Genomic DNA, 15,485 nt, shown 5'->3' with positions numbered 1-15,485 from the left:
AGGTCAGAGACACGCAGGCATTTCCATTTCCACAGGCAACCTTGCTCTCCCTCAGCTTTCTGCCTCCATTTCTCCTGCTGGGGATGTCCTGGGGATGCTCCTTGCAGGGCTGTGGTGGCCTGGCCTCAGCCAGGCACTGAATCAGCTGGTGCCAAGCTGTAATTTTTCAAGAAGGAGTTTTTAATGCTGCTGTTAATGGGAGCCGGGTGGCAGGCAGCCATCCATCAGCGCCGAGCCTCCGCGGCCATCCGTCACCCTGATGGAGGCAGCTGCTCTGAGCAGCAGGGATGGGAGCAAGCAGGGCAATCGCCTGGTGCCTGCTCTGGTCTTCATTCAGTCCTGGGAAAATGAACTCTGCAGCATCCTTGAGCTGGGGAGGACTTCTCTCCTTGCTCCTGTGAGCTCCTCTCCTTTCCCTCCTCCCCTAACGCCTGTCCCTGAACCAGACCTGTCACTGCTGCAGTGACACCCAAGTCACGTCTTGAATGTAGGCTAAAAGCCAGGTTTGGTACAAACACATCTTGGGCTTGACCCAGTTAGACGCAAACTCCAGTATGGGTGTTGAGTAGGACTGAGCTGCCCGTGGCCCTGCTGGTCTCACCCAGCTCGGCTGAGGCAGCCCTGGCCGTGGCCATGTCCCCAGAAGCTCCTCGTGGCTGGTGGCCCGAGGTTCTCAATGGCACACATCTAGGAGCATTGGGGGACGGAAGGTGGCCGAGCCCTGAGCACAGGCTGGCCAGACTGCACTGCTGACGTGGTCTCTGCAGAAAGTCACAACCTCCAGTTGTCACCCCTGGGCAGGGGGACTGCAGAGGGGGACACACACAGGGGACAAAGGTCCTGGTGTCCCTGGGCATGGCGCAGAATGGGCAGCGCAGGAGAAAGAGCCAGGCAGATATCTCTTTGCCCACCTCCCCCTCGAGCCCAGACCACCAGACATTTATTTTCTCTATTTTTAGCTCTCCTGAGCTCTGCACCTTTTACCTGCCCCAACTGTCACCCTGCAAAGAGGCTGCAGCAGCCAGCACGGGGCTACAGCGCAGCCTCCACGCACCCCACCTCCCCCCAGAAAGGATCTGGGCAGCTGCGGATCAGCCAAGAGACCCCCTCCACAAAACCCTCTTCCAGCCATCCCTGCTGCTGGGGTCCCCTGGGGATGGCTGGGGACACAGGACACTCACCGGTGTGGTTGGTGACAGGCGTCAGGCTCTCGCAGTACTGCTCTTGGATGGAGGTTGCGACTGGGCTATCCCAGAGGAGAAACGCCTGTGCAGGGAGAGAGCAGACCACAGGCAGGGTTACATGTGCAAGGTGCCGCTTCCCCAGCCCTCAATCCCTCCTTGGACAGGACAGTGGGTGGGTCTGGTCTGGACTTGTCCATGTCTTGATGGATGCCAAAGCTGCCTGATGGATGGGTACCCGTTTGCAGGATGGGTTCCCAGCCCAGAGGAGCTGGGCTTACCCAGCTTGCGGCTGTAGGGCTGATGCTCTCTGCTCTGTTTCCCACCCACCGATCCTCTCCTGCCCCAAATATCCCTCTCAGCAACCCACAAGGTGGCCCTGCACAGCCCCTGCCAGGTCGAGGAGCTTCTGCTGTTTAGCAGTTTAATCAACACTTTTAGTTTTAGCTTCTTTGCATCCCAAGAGCACACAAGGGAAACATGAGGAGCCTGACACCATGCTTGGATTTTCAATACCTTACTAAAATCACAGCCTTGTAAGCTGTCAGTGGGAAGATGTTAATGCATGTCCTTAAGGAGATCTGATCCCCAGACAACCAGGTCTGGCTAAAGACTTTTTTCCAGGAGGGAGGCTTGTCTGCAAACACTGACATTCCCATTGCACTGACCAGGATCTATCCCACCCCTTCTCCAGAGCAGCTCCTGGGCAGTTCTGCAGCTCCACTGCAAGGGAAAGCCATCAACTCCATCTGTATGGGAAGCTGTTTTGGAAAAGCTACTATGGAATTATTGTGCCTTTGCAGGAGTTTGGGGAAACTAAAACCCAGGAAGGCAATTGCAAGTGGAAGACGGCAGAGGGATGGTGCTGTTAGACCCAAGGCTCACTAGCGAGGCAGGTGGGGAAGGAGGGGACCTTCTGTTTTGCAAAACACACAGATTTCTACCAGAGCACCTGCCCAGGTCCTCCTCCGGCTCAGAGGCAGGTGACACGGTGACACAGGCTGGTCCCCTCTGCTCAGGGGACGGACGCCAACAGTGGATGAAGCAGAACTCCACTTCCCTCAGCCCAAGCCTGCCCTGCGAGGGCTGACCAAAGCCCTTGGAGGAAAGCTCGCTGCTGAGTCAACGGCGGAGCCGTGCCTGGAACGACCGGCACGTACATCCCCCGGGATGCTCAGACCTGAGCCTGGAGTCAGCAAAGGCTGCAGCCTCCTTTGCTTGCATGGAGGGTCCCAGCTCCCCAGGGCGGTGGGCTCGGACGCTATCCTGTGCTGAGCCAATGCAATGAACAACAACCTCCAGGCTGGTCCCTACTGCCTGGTGCCCCGTCCCCAGTGCCAGTTACCTTCAGAGCTGCTCTGGGTGGGGAGGAGACCATCCTCCTCCTCCCCTTTAGTCGTATAAACACCGCCTGCTCTTGCTGGCACACCCAGCGATCTCCTGTGCCTTACCAAAGCATTAGCAGGATTTATTCAGACATGGAGACAAGCTCAGCACCCACTTGCTCTTTTCCAAACAACTATTTACTGCCTGGGGAAGCTGGTTTTGACAGCAAGAGAGATGTCAGGCAGACACATAAATGGAGCTGAGAATAACTTCCTTGTTATGACTGCTCCAGATGGCACAGGGGATCCGGCAGCAGAACCCTGCCCCAAGTGCGGGTGCTGCAGGGAGCTCCTGCTGTGCTGCTCCTGCGGGAGCCGGGACCCTCCTGGGTCTCTTTGCTGAAAGCTGAGACCACCCAAACTCCAGCCATGGGGTAAGCGAGGGGGAGTGGGGTCAGCTCCCCTCTGCATTGATGCCTGCGTCTGGTGCCCACCAGACCTGGTGGCTCTTTGCACAGGTAGCTGGGACACAAGGGTTCCTCCCGAAAGGGACTGGGGTGGTTTGCCTACCTGAACAGGCTCTCAAGTGTTAATTGGATGTGTTTCGCCTAATTGCAGCCTGCTCTAGCCTGGGAGTGCCAGTTCTCCTTCCAGACACAGGGAGAGGTCTTGGCACTGAGCAGCACCATGGACCAAGCTGCAGCTAGAGGGGGGCATGGATGGAGTGCAGTCTCTGGCTCTTTGCAGGCTGAAATGAGCTGAAACAGCTACAGAAGGAAGAAAGAAAGGGGGAAAAAAAAGGTTCCCCAAACCACAACAAACCCCAACAGCTTTTTTTACCAGGCTCTGAGTCTTGTCTCACTGCAATGTGGCCGATGCTCTTGACAGAGGTTTTTTCCCACTGCCGTCAGCCCCAGCTCAAGGGGAGTAAGCTGAGGAAGGTGGCAGCTGCAGGTGGATTTGCACAAGCCAAAAGCATCCTGGTGTGGTACCCTGATGGTTGGGCTCTGGTCTGTTTTGCCCTTTGGGGCTTAGTTTAACCCCTCCCCAGGCTTTGCAGAGAGAATAGGTCAAAGCTCCGTCCTTGAAGAGCTTCTCCTGCCAGAGCATCGCTGCCGTAAGATGCCACATGGCACCCAGCAGGTCCCAGCCTGGCTGGGCTGGAGCCAAGCACACCTCCACAGCCCCAAAACGGCGGTGGGTCGTGTTCAGGCCAGAGAGGGACCGTGTCCCTCTGCCCTCCTGGCCCTGCTTTGACACGGGCTATGGCAAATCATGCTCTGCAGTGAAGAACACCTCCACGACCTCTCTCAGACTGCCAAAATCCTGGAGAGCTTCAGCTGAGTGTTCAGCTGCATGGGAAAGAAAAGCAATCTGCTTTTCTAGAAGTCGCTGCTTTGCATAGAGATCCCGGTCAGCCCAGGGAGTTGCTCCCACGGGGATGATGGTTCTGCTGGGAGCTGCACGGGCCCCAGTGGTCCCCAGAGTGGCAGCAGCTTCTCCTTGGTTAGGAGCCACCAAAGGCTTCACTGCTGTTGCCTCAGCATCAGCCCAGCTGCCTTCCAGGGGCTGCAAACATCTCGGTCTGACCCACGGGGAGGCACGGCAGCAGATGCCGGTGGTGCTGGGTTAACCTGGGACCCCACGGAGCAGCAAGCTCCTTCCTTTTGCCCCCATGTTCCCTGCAGCGGGATCAGCTGCCCCCCCCGCAGTCCTCACTGCATGGCTCAGACACCAAAACCTGACGCTGCTCCAGCGTTTACTGCATCCCATGCACAGCAAACGCCAGAGACAGACGGGGTCCCCCCACCCCCCATTGTCAATGCTGTCCCAGAGGAGAAACTGAGGCACCGAGTACCACTGCCTAGGGTCACCCAGGTCGTGCTGCGCCATGTGGGGCAGGTCGCTCCTATCTGGACCCACTAACCATGTCTTGATGCAATGCCACTGGGTTTTTCAGAGCCATTCCCTATGCCGAGGGGCGCAGAGTGGCAGGTCCCCTGGGCCAGGAGATGCAGGACAGGCTGGGACAGCGTCAGCTCTTCAGCACGAGGGGGCTGGGGGTGTCACTGCTGGTATAGCAGTGAGCAGCAAAGTCATACGCACACACACAGTGTCAGTCTCTGTGACCTGCCACTGACCTAGCAGCAAAATTCAATTAGTAACAATTAGGAATTAATGTCCCCCTGCAGTGCTTTCCCTCTCCAAAGCAATCCATGGATATTAATTAATATATTCACATCTGAGTCAAACATCAATCCCCCACACTGTACTACCCAGAGACAGGCTTGTCCCCCCTTGATATCTTATTGCCTCAAACACGATCGGATCTGCGTGGCGGGAAGGGCTGACAGCGCTGAGCAGTGAGATAGATGGCTCGTAGCCTAATTAGCAATCTAAGATGGGGCTTGGGTTTTCCACTGCCGACAGGGCTGTAATTGGAGAGCAGAGCGATTAGCAGGGTGAAGCAGTGTGAGCCAGTGGCTTTGCACAAAGCTGGAGGGGTCAGTAGGACTGATGGGTGGTGATGGCCACTGAGACCTCCCTGGGAGGGGGGTCAGTACCCACCACCCTGGAGTTGTCCTTGCTGTAGGGACCTTGCTTACCCATCAGCTCTGCTCCCCGGCTTGGCTGGGCTTGCGACACTTGGTGTGGGAGAAGAAAGACCTCGTGGGACACATGGGCTGAGCACGGTCTCTGCTCTGGCCCTTTGCTGAGGTTGCCCGGGGCATTAGGCTGGGATCTAGCCTGCTCTTGGCCCCGAGCCTGCAGGAAAAGGTGCCAGACTTTGGGTGTAAAACACAGTGAATGTTCAAAGAGCTGGATGCCAACCTCAGATGGCAGAGCAACATCAGCGGTGCGGGAAGCGAGGGCACGGAGCAGCACGTGTCACCGACACTGCAGCTGTAGGCTGGAGGTGGCCGTGAAAAGCCTGACCAAAAGAGCTGCCCCCTCAAATGTGGCTGGAGGTGGCCGTGGTGCCCCCAGCCCCTGCTGCCCAGCCCTCCCTGTCCCCTGCCTTCACTGCGCTCTGGGGGATCCCTTTGCCCTTGTCTCCTTGGACATCCAGGCACCGTCTCCTGCAGGTGATGAGCTTCTTACCGTGTTCACCTTGAAGTCTCTTACTTAGGTAAGCCCTGTCCCAGCTTGAGCCATGAATGAACCCCCAGGGAGCACCTGGCCCATGAAGGACCCTCCCCTCTGCAGCCCCCTGCCCTAGCCCTGGCACTGACCTGCTTTGCCACCCCTGAGCTCATGGTTCCTCTGAGACCCCTGCTGTGGTAACAAGCGCCCTGTAGCTCCTCCACTTGCTCTCATGCAAAGCCACATCAGAAGCACTGCTAGCATCAAGGCATCAAGGCAAAGCGCAGGCAGCAGAACAAGGCTCAGAGCAAGAGCCACAGGGGGATTTTCTGCGGCTGATGTTACTGGAGTGGGGGGTGGGGGGTGGGGGAAACAGGCAGTGATAACGTCTCCATCTGGCATTAAAATCTGTGAATTTATGAATTTAGCCATTATTAGAGGGCCAGCCCCCATTGTGTGTAGATAGAGGCTTGGGTATGAGTATTTATTCTGTTTGGAGTCTCCGAGTGTGCTGGATGCAGATCCTAACAAAAGAATATCAATCAGGGCTAAATGAATGCCCTGTAAAACCTGATTTATGGGCAATTAAAGGTTTTCCTGGATTAAGCTCGGGTCTCTCTCGCTTGCCATAAAGAATTCTGACTTCATTTATCTATCAAAAGGGGCATGGATTTTGGAGAACAGGTGAAAAAAAGAATAATGGCATTTGGATCTTGGAAGCTAAAGGCACAAACAAGCCGGGGCAGGGGACACGGTGTGAATCGAGGCAGCTCCTATGGCACCCAGATCGGCCAGAGCAAAAACTGCTGCAGAAGAGCTGGAGTGCTGGACACCAGCACGGGGGAGGGCTCTTTTTCTAAGATGCTTGTATTAAACTCTTGCAGATTGCACGTGTGGGACCTGTGTGCGTTCACAGATATTTTCCTTTTGGGGGTGGAGATTTCTTTTCCATGGCTGTCCCCCGGGACCCACGCCTCGGCTGCCCCAAGCCCCCTCCTTCACCCGTCACCTTTTTAGGGTCATACGCTGGGCTGAGCATCTACCGTTTAATTCACCGATGATTTTCTTCCAGTGTATCTGCATTCACACCAAGGGAAAGCTTGGCCACACCAAAGCTGCATCTGCCTTTGCCTTGTCAGGGCAAATACTATGGGATGTCAGGGTGGAAGAGGGACTGTGATCTGCAAAAGACCAACACCCTTTGCCCTCTGCTGTCTGAAAGGAGGCGATTGCTTCTGGGTGGGTGACTGATAAAGAAGGACACTGCAGAGAAGGAGGGTCTCTTCTATTAGCTCAAAATATAGTTAGGGAAAAAAGGAAAAACAACAGATGGGCCTCTGGGTATGTTATACCATCTTCAGAAAGAGCCACCTGCTTATGAGTGACAGCTGTCAAGCGTTGGACAATGGCTCTTGGGTCTGTTTGTTGAGGGAACCCCATGCTAACGATTTGTGCAGTCCAAATACTGTTCTCCAAGACAAAACCACAGGTGCAGCCTCCCCAAATGTTGCAGGCTCAGACCTCAGCTTGAGCTCGTCGCTCACAACAAACTTTGGGGCCAGCCCTGTGCAGGATTTCTGGTAGGCACAGCTACATTTCAGGGCAGGGTTTTGCTGGCTGTGCAGGCTATCCTCATTGTATTTCTATATATTCATCCTATGGTGATAGAGCAGCTGTTCTGAGAACAGGCTGTGCCATTTCCATTCACTTCTCCACTGGAGCTGCAAAACCACAGGGGTGATTTCATACACACTGAATCAACTCTGGCTTTTAAGGAAAGCGAGGACTGGAAGAGATCCCCAGGGTCAGCGTGTCCTGCTACCGCACCTCTTCGTCTGACACAAGGATTTGAGCAGGGAAGGGGTAGGGGGCTGGTTGTGGGGCTTAATTGCTGCTGAGGCTGAGCAAGGGGGAAAGGAAACTATCACACCCCCAGCACCAAAGTCTGTTTTTTCATGAAATGCCTTTGCAAACAGTTTTATCAACCTGAGAAGCGTCATCAGTTCCTGACAAAGCTGCCGCTGAACTGTTTGTTTTTAACCACTTGTTTAGTTTCTTGAAATGTCTTGCAGCGTGCTGGAGAGCATGCTGCAGCAAGTTTGGCTGCCTGTCTCCCCATCTGTTTTGTCTGACCCCCCAAGGGATGTCTACCCAGCAAGGCAAGGTGGACAAACTGATGCTAAACTGGAGCTGCTGGCCAGATGCATGGGGAACATCTCCGCTGTGCCAGCCCAGGGATCTGCAGGCTGCAAAATTTGCCCAAGCAGGAGAGAGTCACCCTTGCTGAGCTCTCTGTTGGAGCTGTACTGCTGCAGGTCTCTGCACTCGCAGGCTGGATGCTGCTGTGGGTATTGCTGGCTGCAGGGATGCGCTCACTTAAGGCTGGAGTTTCATGGTCCTTCAGCCCATGCTGTCCCCTGGAAAAGGCTGGGATCATGCTGGAAAAGGGTCTGAATTTTGAATGCATGTATTTATAAGAAAAAAGAGCCTGACTGCAAGGGGGTGTTTTGTAGCTGGGGTGTTTCTTTTTGGACCTGTCTGGGAGAGACTTCTCTTTGCTTGGGCTGGGTTTTGTGACCCCTCCTGGTCCCAGCACCAGGGCCGGGGGGGGGGGGGGGGGGGGGGGGGTGTTTGCTCTCAAACTCCAGAAGTTTTTTGTGGATTTGGTCCCCCCATCTTCATAAGGGGACCAGCCTTGGGGAACACCTAGGGATGGCTAGGGAAACCCCCGAGGCTGTGGAGGTTTAGCAGAGGATGGGAAGTGTGTCTCAGCACCTCTGGGCTTTTTTTTTTTGGCCACTTTTTGCTCACACAGCAGCTATCAGGAGCTCTTGTGCTCGCTTGGCTCCCCCCATCTCAGACCCTGCCCCTATTGTACCAGGTCTGCAGCTTTGCCAATGGTGTCCCCACATATTGGGCAAGGAGGACCTGGGCTGGGGGGAAGAGGTCCTGCCCTGCATCACCTTCATTTCTTACATCAGAATGAAACAAAATCTGAACCAGGGAACACAACTGCAAAAGAGCTCCTATACAGCAGGGTGGGGGGTGTGCAGGCAGCGGAGAAGGCAGCTGCTCGGAAGGGGAGCTTCTAAAAGCAGCACCAACTTGGCAAGGAGGTCACCCGGTGTATCAGCTCTTCTCATTGCTTAGGTGAGTACTTTCCCATCCCAAAGGTGCAGCTAAGTACTCCTCACTGCTCTCACTGCCGGTGGTGCACAGTGAGAAACCAGCCGGTGGGTACCGAACTGCAGGGGTGCTAACGGGGAGGGCTGACCTGCTGCTTTTTCTGCTGTTTTAACTCTGCAGTCACAACTGGGCCACTGAGACAGCATTTTGCAGAGAGCCAGGCAAATTTTTTCTTGTAACCCTCTTTGACACAGAGATTTAATCAAGAGCCTGATCATTGTGTTCAGCTGCCTGCATAGGTTTGTTCAAAAAATGTTCAGGATTTCAGTGGAAACCTTTTTGCCTCCTCTTTTCCTCAGCATTTGGGATTTAAATATGCTTTGGGCTGGGAACATTTCCTTTCTTGATGAGCCCTCAGGAGGAGGAATATTGCTCCTGACAAAGCATTTGCATTTTGTGCAGAGCTGCAAAATTAGCGGTGGCTACAGTTCCACAGCGAGGAATTTAGAGAGGGAAGTCTTGTGCTTTGTGGGTGGGGGGAAAAGGAGAGGTGTCTCTGGAAAATCAGTGCAGGTGGGTACAATTAAGCATTGCATTTGTGTTGTCCCCATCCATCACGCCCCCAGAACGGCTGCCCTCTCCCAGCAGCCTACGGGAAACTGGTGGCAGCTGGTTTCACTGGAAGGTGCGAGGTGGGGAACTGCTGGGAGAGCTGGACTGCACTTGTGAGGACATGCCTGTAAAGTCTCCCTCCCTTTAATGATCCCTTCACCGATTCCAATCCCCTCCCTTCTAGTTTTTGGGCACCATGAGCTCTTGCTAAACCCCCATGGCTCGACTGGAGGAATTCTCCCAAGGGCCCTTTGTGTAGTGGTTTCTCCTTTTACTTTTCCCTTCCTTCAAAGAAATGGAAAAGTCGTTGTAGAGAAGGGGAGCAGTGCAGGATGCAGAGGGGTGATGGGGAGGAAGGCAGAAGGGACATTCTGAGAGAAGAGGACTTAAAAACATCTTACCTGCAGGAGGAGGAGGAGGAGGACAGGACGTAGGCTGGGCACCATCCTTAACTCCCGCTGCACCCAGCTCCCTGGGGCATGGCTGGCAGCAGCCCCCACTGCTGCTGGGCTCCTGCTGTCGGGAGAAAATCCTCCGGGCTTCGCACAAAGGAGCGTGTCCGGGTGCCAGCAGCTGCGTGGTGGCAGGTGGGCACCTCTCGCCCTCCCTTTTGCTCAGCGACCCGCTCCTGCCTTTTATAACCTCCCTCGGAGCCGCTTCTCTGGCTTCCCACCTTCCAGCTCGCCTGGCTATGGGCTACATCCCTCCGCACCAGCCTCCCACTCCCCCTTTCCCTCCCTCCTCCTCTTCCTCCTCCCCTTTTCCTTCCTCCACCTCCCTAGTGCCTTCCAACTCTATTTATCTTTTTTTTTTTTTTTTTTCTTTCTCCTTCCTCCCTCAGCATCTTTAGCAGCAGAAACTTCCTACCAGCCCAGGGACCTCCAACTGCCCCCACCCACCCCCTCCCCGGACCAGGCTCGCCCCTCTCTACCCTCCACACTCACATTTGCAGCTGCTGCTGCGGGCTCCCCTGGGAAGGCTGGGGGCTTCCCTGCCTGTGTGGGATGGGCTAGGGGCTGCAGTCTGTGGGAGGGGGGTTGTATTTGGGGATTTGGCTCCAGGGCTCTGGGGGAGGGTCTGGGAGAAGGGGAGGCCTCCCTTCCTGCCATGGTGCCACCTCCCTTGCAGCCCCTTGGCAAACTGGCTGGTGAAGGCGGAGGGAGGTGAGAGCCCCCTTCCCATAGGGATGGGGTGGAAGGGGCTTCAGACCTTCCTTGGGAGGGAGATGGGGATGGGGTGGAAGGGGCTTCAGACCTTCCTTGGGAGGAAAATGCTCCTTAGACAAGGCAGGGAGTTGGGGCAGGCGGATGTAGGGTCCTTCCACGCAGTGGGGCTGTGCTGGGGGGACTTGATCATAACGGGGGGAAACTGAGTCACGGAGGAGGTGTGGGTGCTGCTGGGAGGGTGGTTTTTCCTGTGGGATGGGTGGTGGAAGGGGCAGAGGTGATGGGGGAGGAGTGGGGGGGTTGAACTGACAGAGGAGGGGAGCACTCTTTTGGGGGACATGTCCTGGGGAGGGGGTGGGAACATCAGTGGGAGGTGCAGGGGCACCTGGATGATGCTCCTGGGGTCTTGACTAATCACACCCCCCCACCCCCTGCTCAGCCTAACCCTCAAACTTTAAAGGCTGTTCCTCTCTGTCTCACCTCCTGCTGTCCCCTGGCAGGCTCCACGTGGAGTGGGACCCCCACGTCCCCTCTCTTGGGGATGCCATGGCCAGGCTTGGGTCCATCCCTGAGCTGGGTGAATTTCTGCCTGGGTGACACCTGCTCCCCTGTGTCAGAGCAGTTTCAGGGTATCCCTTCTGCACCCACCTGGGGCTTGGGGGGGGTCGTCCCAGCTGTGGCTGCTGTGCCCACCCTAGGGAGCGAGCCAGGCTCCACCTGCCCTTGGTGACCTGGCAGCAGAAAGCCGGGCAGTGAGTTGTGGTTTCTGCTTTCCTCGAGGGCACGAGAGCCGAGGCGTGCTGCTGGGAAGGGAACGAAGGAAGACATTGCCATTGGGGTCACCATCCTGGGGGGACCAAAGATGTTTCTCCTACCTAATGCTGGTGCATCCACCAACAGCCTCTCACAGGGCGCTGGACCACGCTCCCCTCTTCGTCCCAAGCACAGCCTCTGCCTCTGAGAACGGCTGCGGGCCACGGCGTATCTCGCAGACAGATCAATAGGAGGGCAGTGCCCCTTGATGGATTCACGGCTGAAGCCTCCATCCATCTTCACGGAGCTGCTTTCTGTCTCTGAAGCACAGGAGAGGGCAGGAGGGGATCAAGGTCCTTCCAGCATCTGCTGGACCAAGGCGCAAGTGGCCAGCCAGGGCTGCATCCCAGCATGTGGGTGCAACCTACGACCCATCCCAGGCCCCAAAGGGTAAATACTCCTGGCCCAGTAATTAAAAAGAATAAACAACACCAACATAAATCTTCTGGCATTAGATGGATTTAATCAACGGTGTCACTGCTTTTGCAAAGGAGTTTGGAAACGTGTAAAGCTCTGATAAATTCAGGAAATTCTTTATTAGATCTCCTAACATCCCTACCCCTGACAAATGACAGGATGAGATCTGTTCCAGAGCCACCCCTGTGATACCTTCCGCTTCAATAAGCCCAAGTGAAAAATGCAAAATTTTCTAAAAAAGGCTTGAGAAGGCTCCTGCACTCCAGAGCAGCCGGGATTCAGCCTGCTCACCAAGTGCTTTGCAGCTCTAAACCACAGCTCCACGCTCGGGTCTTGGGGGGCACCCCAGGCCACGGGAGGCTCCTTGCAGTGGCGAGCCCTGGAGACCCCATTTCCATGCCAGGACCCTGGGGATTGTCTTTAGCCATCTCAGCCTGCCTGTGGCCACCAACTGGGACATGGGCAATGGCCACACTCTTCTTTGCTGCCCAAAGGGCAAGGTGATGGGGGGAGAGCAAAAGTAAACATCAACTATTTTTAGTCAAGGAATTGGTTGCCAGGGACATGAAGACAATTCCTTCCCCATATATCAGGGAAACGGCTGCAGTGCTGTTTGAAAGGCCTAATTGAGGGGATTTATAGTAAAATGCAACTTGTCAGATGTAGCAAAGGAAAAATAAAACAGTCCCTGAGACGAGGAAATCAGTCCATTCGTCATGGCTAATCTCAAACTCCTCGGTGCGGCACAGAGACAAATGTGGGAGATGGGTATTAGGGATGGGGAGAATGAAGAGAAATATCGGATCTCCAGGAAGGAGGGAGAGGAGCAGTTTAGCCTGACTTCATCTGCCTTCGTATATTATGATTATTTATGTAACTGCATATGGTTTGATACTCCAGTTTCTGAGCAGCTCCACGGCGGCTGCTCCATGGGGTGTGACTTACACCACCACGGTGCTCCTACATTGTCCCCTGCAGCCATCCCCTCCCCTTGTCTGGGAAAACCACGCAGCTCCATGTGTCCATCTTGCACAATGGGGATGAGCTGGGGCCAGTCCCTGCACCCAGGGGAATGTGGCACGTGTCCCTGCCTCTCGCATGTGGCACTGGCAGCAGTGTGGGCCACGGGGCTTTGCTTCCATGTGGGACATCTGCAGGAAAAAAATAATCATCGGTGTCGACATACAGATTTAGTTGATGGAAGAGTGGAGTTTGGCTTCTCGGCTGAAAACACAGCTGAGGTCAGCGATGTGCCTCAGTTTCCCTACCAGTGTTTTGGGACTGTTCCTTTCTTGCATAAACCCAGTGAAGCTGAGGATGCTTTTCAGTGCGGTGCTCAGTGGAGGAAGGTCTGTCAGCACGTGGAGCTGTGTAAGCAACTGCAGCCTGAGAAAATAAAACACAACTTACCCAGTTTCTCCCAGGGAACTTGCTTTTTGCCATGGTTTTAAAGTCCAGTTTCAGACTTTCTGTCCTGTGGCTGACCCCTTTTCCCTCCTGCTAGACCTGCAGCGAGGGGCAGAACATGCTCTCAAATTGTGCCTGACTAAAGAAAGTGGTTGCTGGGACCAGGTTTCCTTCATTCCAGGTCACCACATCACATAACCGTGCCCCTGATCCGGGTAGCCCTGTGGTATTTGGCTGCTCTGTGCAGCCTGTCGTGGCCCTGCAAGCCTTGCAGCTGCTCTGAAAGGGAGAGCAGGAAAGCTTCAACCACAGACCCGCTGAAGACGTTGCAAGGAGGGAAGCCAGAGGCTGGTTACTCAATCTCCAACGTCCTTTAACGGATATTACCTTAGAGCTGCAGAAATGTTTCTTGGTCTCGAAGACCTTGCGAAAGGCTTAGGTGGCCTCTGGACACTTTCGACCCTTGTTCATCCCATCAAATTCTGCTGAAGGTGCAGAAGTTGTCCAGGCAATCATGAAGGGAGAGAAAGCAGCATCCTCCTGGGAGAAGGAAAACCCGTTTAGCACAGGCATTGGGCTGGGTTTTGCTCTGACTCATTGCTCCATGCAGCAAATGGCTGGTTCCTTCAGTACATAGATAATTTCCTCCTGCTCTGTCTTCTCCCCTCCCCCAGATTGTGTGCATCAGTAGGGGATACCATGCTAACAAAAACACCGAAACTGCAAATTTAAACAAGCAAACTCAAGGAAGCTGGGAAACCCACAAAGATCTGAGATCTAACTGAACGTCTCGTTTGATTTCCTAGTTTCTTAAAATAGCTTGTCATATTTTTCAAATTTCTTTCAGGAGGAAGTGTCACTTTTGAATAGAACAGAAACACAAAAGCTTTTGTTTTACAGCTAATTAAACCTCAAGGCAGAATGCTAAACTAATCATAATAATAGTCATAATTATTATTTTGCTCAATCAAATGCTTTAGCTAAGTCAACCGAAATTTGCCAATCAGTAGATTGGCATTTCCTATCAAACAAAATACTGCAGTTTATGGCTGGGAAAAACTCCACAGTTTTACTATGGAGACTGATTCCATTTCCATCAATCCACCAGCTGAAAGTGCTGCACTTTAGTGCACTGTGTAACGGAGAAATGCATGACCCTGTCAGCATCAAGCCATCCTGTTTGTGGCTCGGTCTGCATTAGCAGCATGGGGACCCATTCTCCCCTGCAAGGTGCTGTTGCCTTGTACATGATGCGGTTGCATAGGTGTCCTGAGTTACATGGGTGTTCATGATGCCGTTGCATGGGTGTCCATGAGCTCCATGGGTGTCCATGATGCTGTTACATGGACAGTGGCCAGTGCAGCTCTGCTGACTCAGGGACATGCCTGTGCCTCTGGGGACCCATCAGTGGCATGGTCACATCCACGTATTGTGACTGATACACCTTCTTTTGGGTGTGATCACACAGCATCACTGGCATGGAGATGTCATGGGTGATGGAAATGTCCTGCAGAGATCACAGCAAGGACTGTGACTTCTTCAGAAACTGCTTGTGGCAAAAATCCCTCCCCACTCATCAGGTCTGTAAATGCCAGTCAAGGCAGGAGAGATTCTGGAAGTCTTTCAAATCCAGTTATTTATTCCCCATACATTTGATGAAATATTAATCTTCTCATCTCCAAAGGCAATCAAATAAAACCCAGAAAGAATGATGCACAGCACCTCGATGCAGAGAGCAAAAAGGAGCAAAATAAAAATAAAATAAGAATCCAAACACAATGTACAATTCTCTAAAAGGCATCTCTGTGGTGGCACGAAGGGCAGAGAAGAAGTGACCTGGTGCCTTTGGGGCGGGTGGGCTTGGGAGGCTGAGCAAGACCGGGAAGGATCGGAAAAGGACTCGGATCAGGCAGTTGCTTGGGCAGGTCTTAAGCTTTCCTGTAAGGACTGTCGGGATTTCTTTGAAGGTTTCCCCTTTCTCTTTATGCCTTAATTAAAGCGTGGGTTGGTGCCAAGACACCAGCCAGCTTGGGCCATTGCGCTGGGAGCTGGGAGGAAGCCAGATGGTGGATGTGTTGGAGGTGGTGCCGGCTGTTCCTCGTAGCAACTGCGCCGTTTGGCACGACGGGGACCGGCAGCCTCGCGGGAAGGAGCTGTGACATGGGGATCTCTCCCTACAAAGCTCAAGGCTGATACAAGGCCCTGTCTCCATCTGCTTTCAAGGTAATGCAACCTGAAAATGGGCTCGGCAATTGTTTGAGGTGGTTTGCATGACTGTGTCCTCTACAGTCATGCTCCTCCATCGTTCCAAGCCCAAGAGCATGGCTTTCAGAAAACATTCATGGCTACTGTGA

General features: G+C 54.1%; 1 protein-coding gene across 1 annotated transcript in view; it reads right to left on the bottom strand.

The window, feature by feature from the left end:
• The window catches only part of CRHR1 (corticotropin releasing hormone receptor 1), a 29,491-nt gene extending 19,402 nt beyond the window's left edge, over positions 1–10,089 (bottom strand). Inside the window, exons 1-2 of the mRNA XM_005238810.3 lie at positions 9,730–10,089; positions 1,182–1,266 (exon numbers count right to left, since the gene is read on the bottom strand). Of these exons, the coding sequence (XP_005238867.1) occupies positions 1,182–1,266; positions 9,730–9,774 (130 nt within the window). The 5' untranslated portion in view covers positions 9,775–10,089. The remainder of the gene's footprint in view (positions 1–1,181; positions 1,267–9,729) is intronic.
• Between the last annotated feature and the right edge of the window lie 5,396 nt (positions 10,090–15,485).

The sequence above is a fragment of the Falco peregrinus genome, chromosome 18, assembly GCF_023634155.1.
Source record: "Falco peregrinus isolate bFalPer1 chromosome 18, bFalPer1.pri, whole genome shotgun sequence".
In the NCBI taxonomy this organism is placed as follows: Eukaryota; Metazoa; Chordata; class Aves; order Falconiformes; family Falconidae; genus Falco; species Falco peregrinus.
This window is presented reverse-complemented; position numbering and strand designations above follow the sequence as displayed.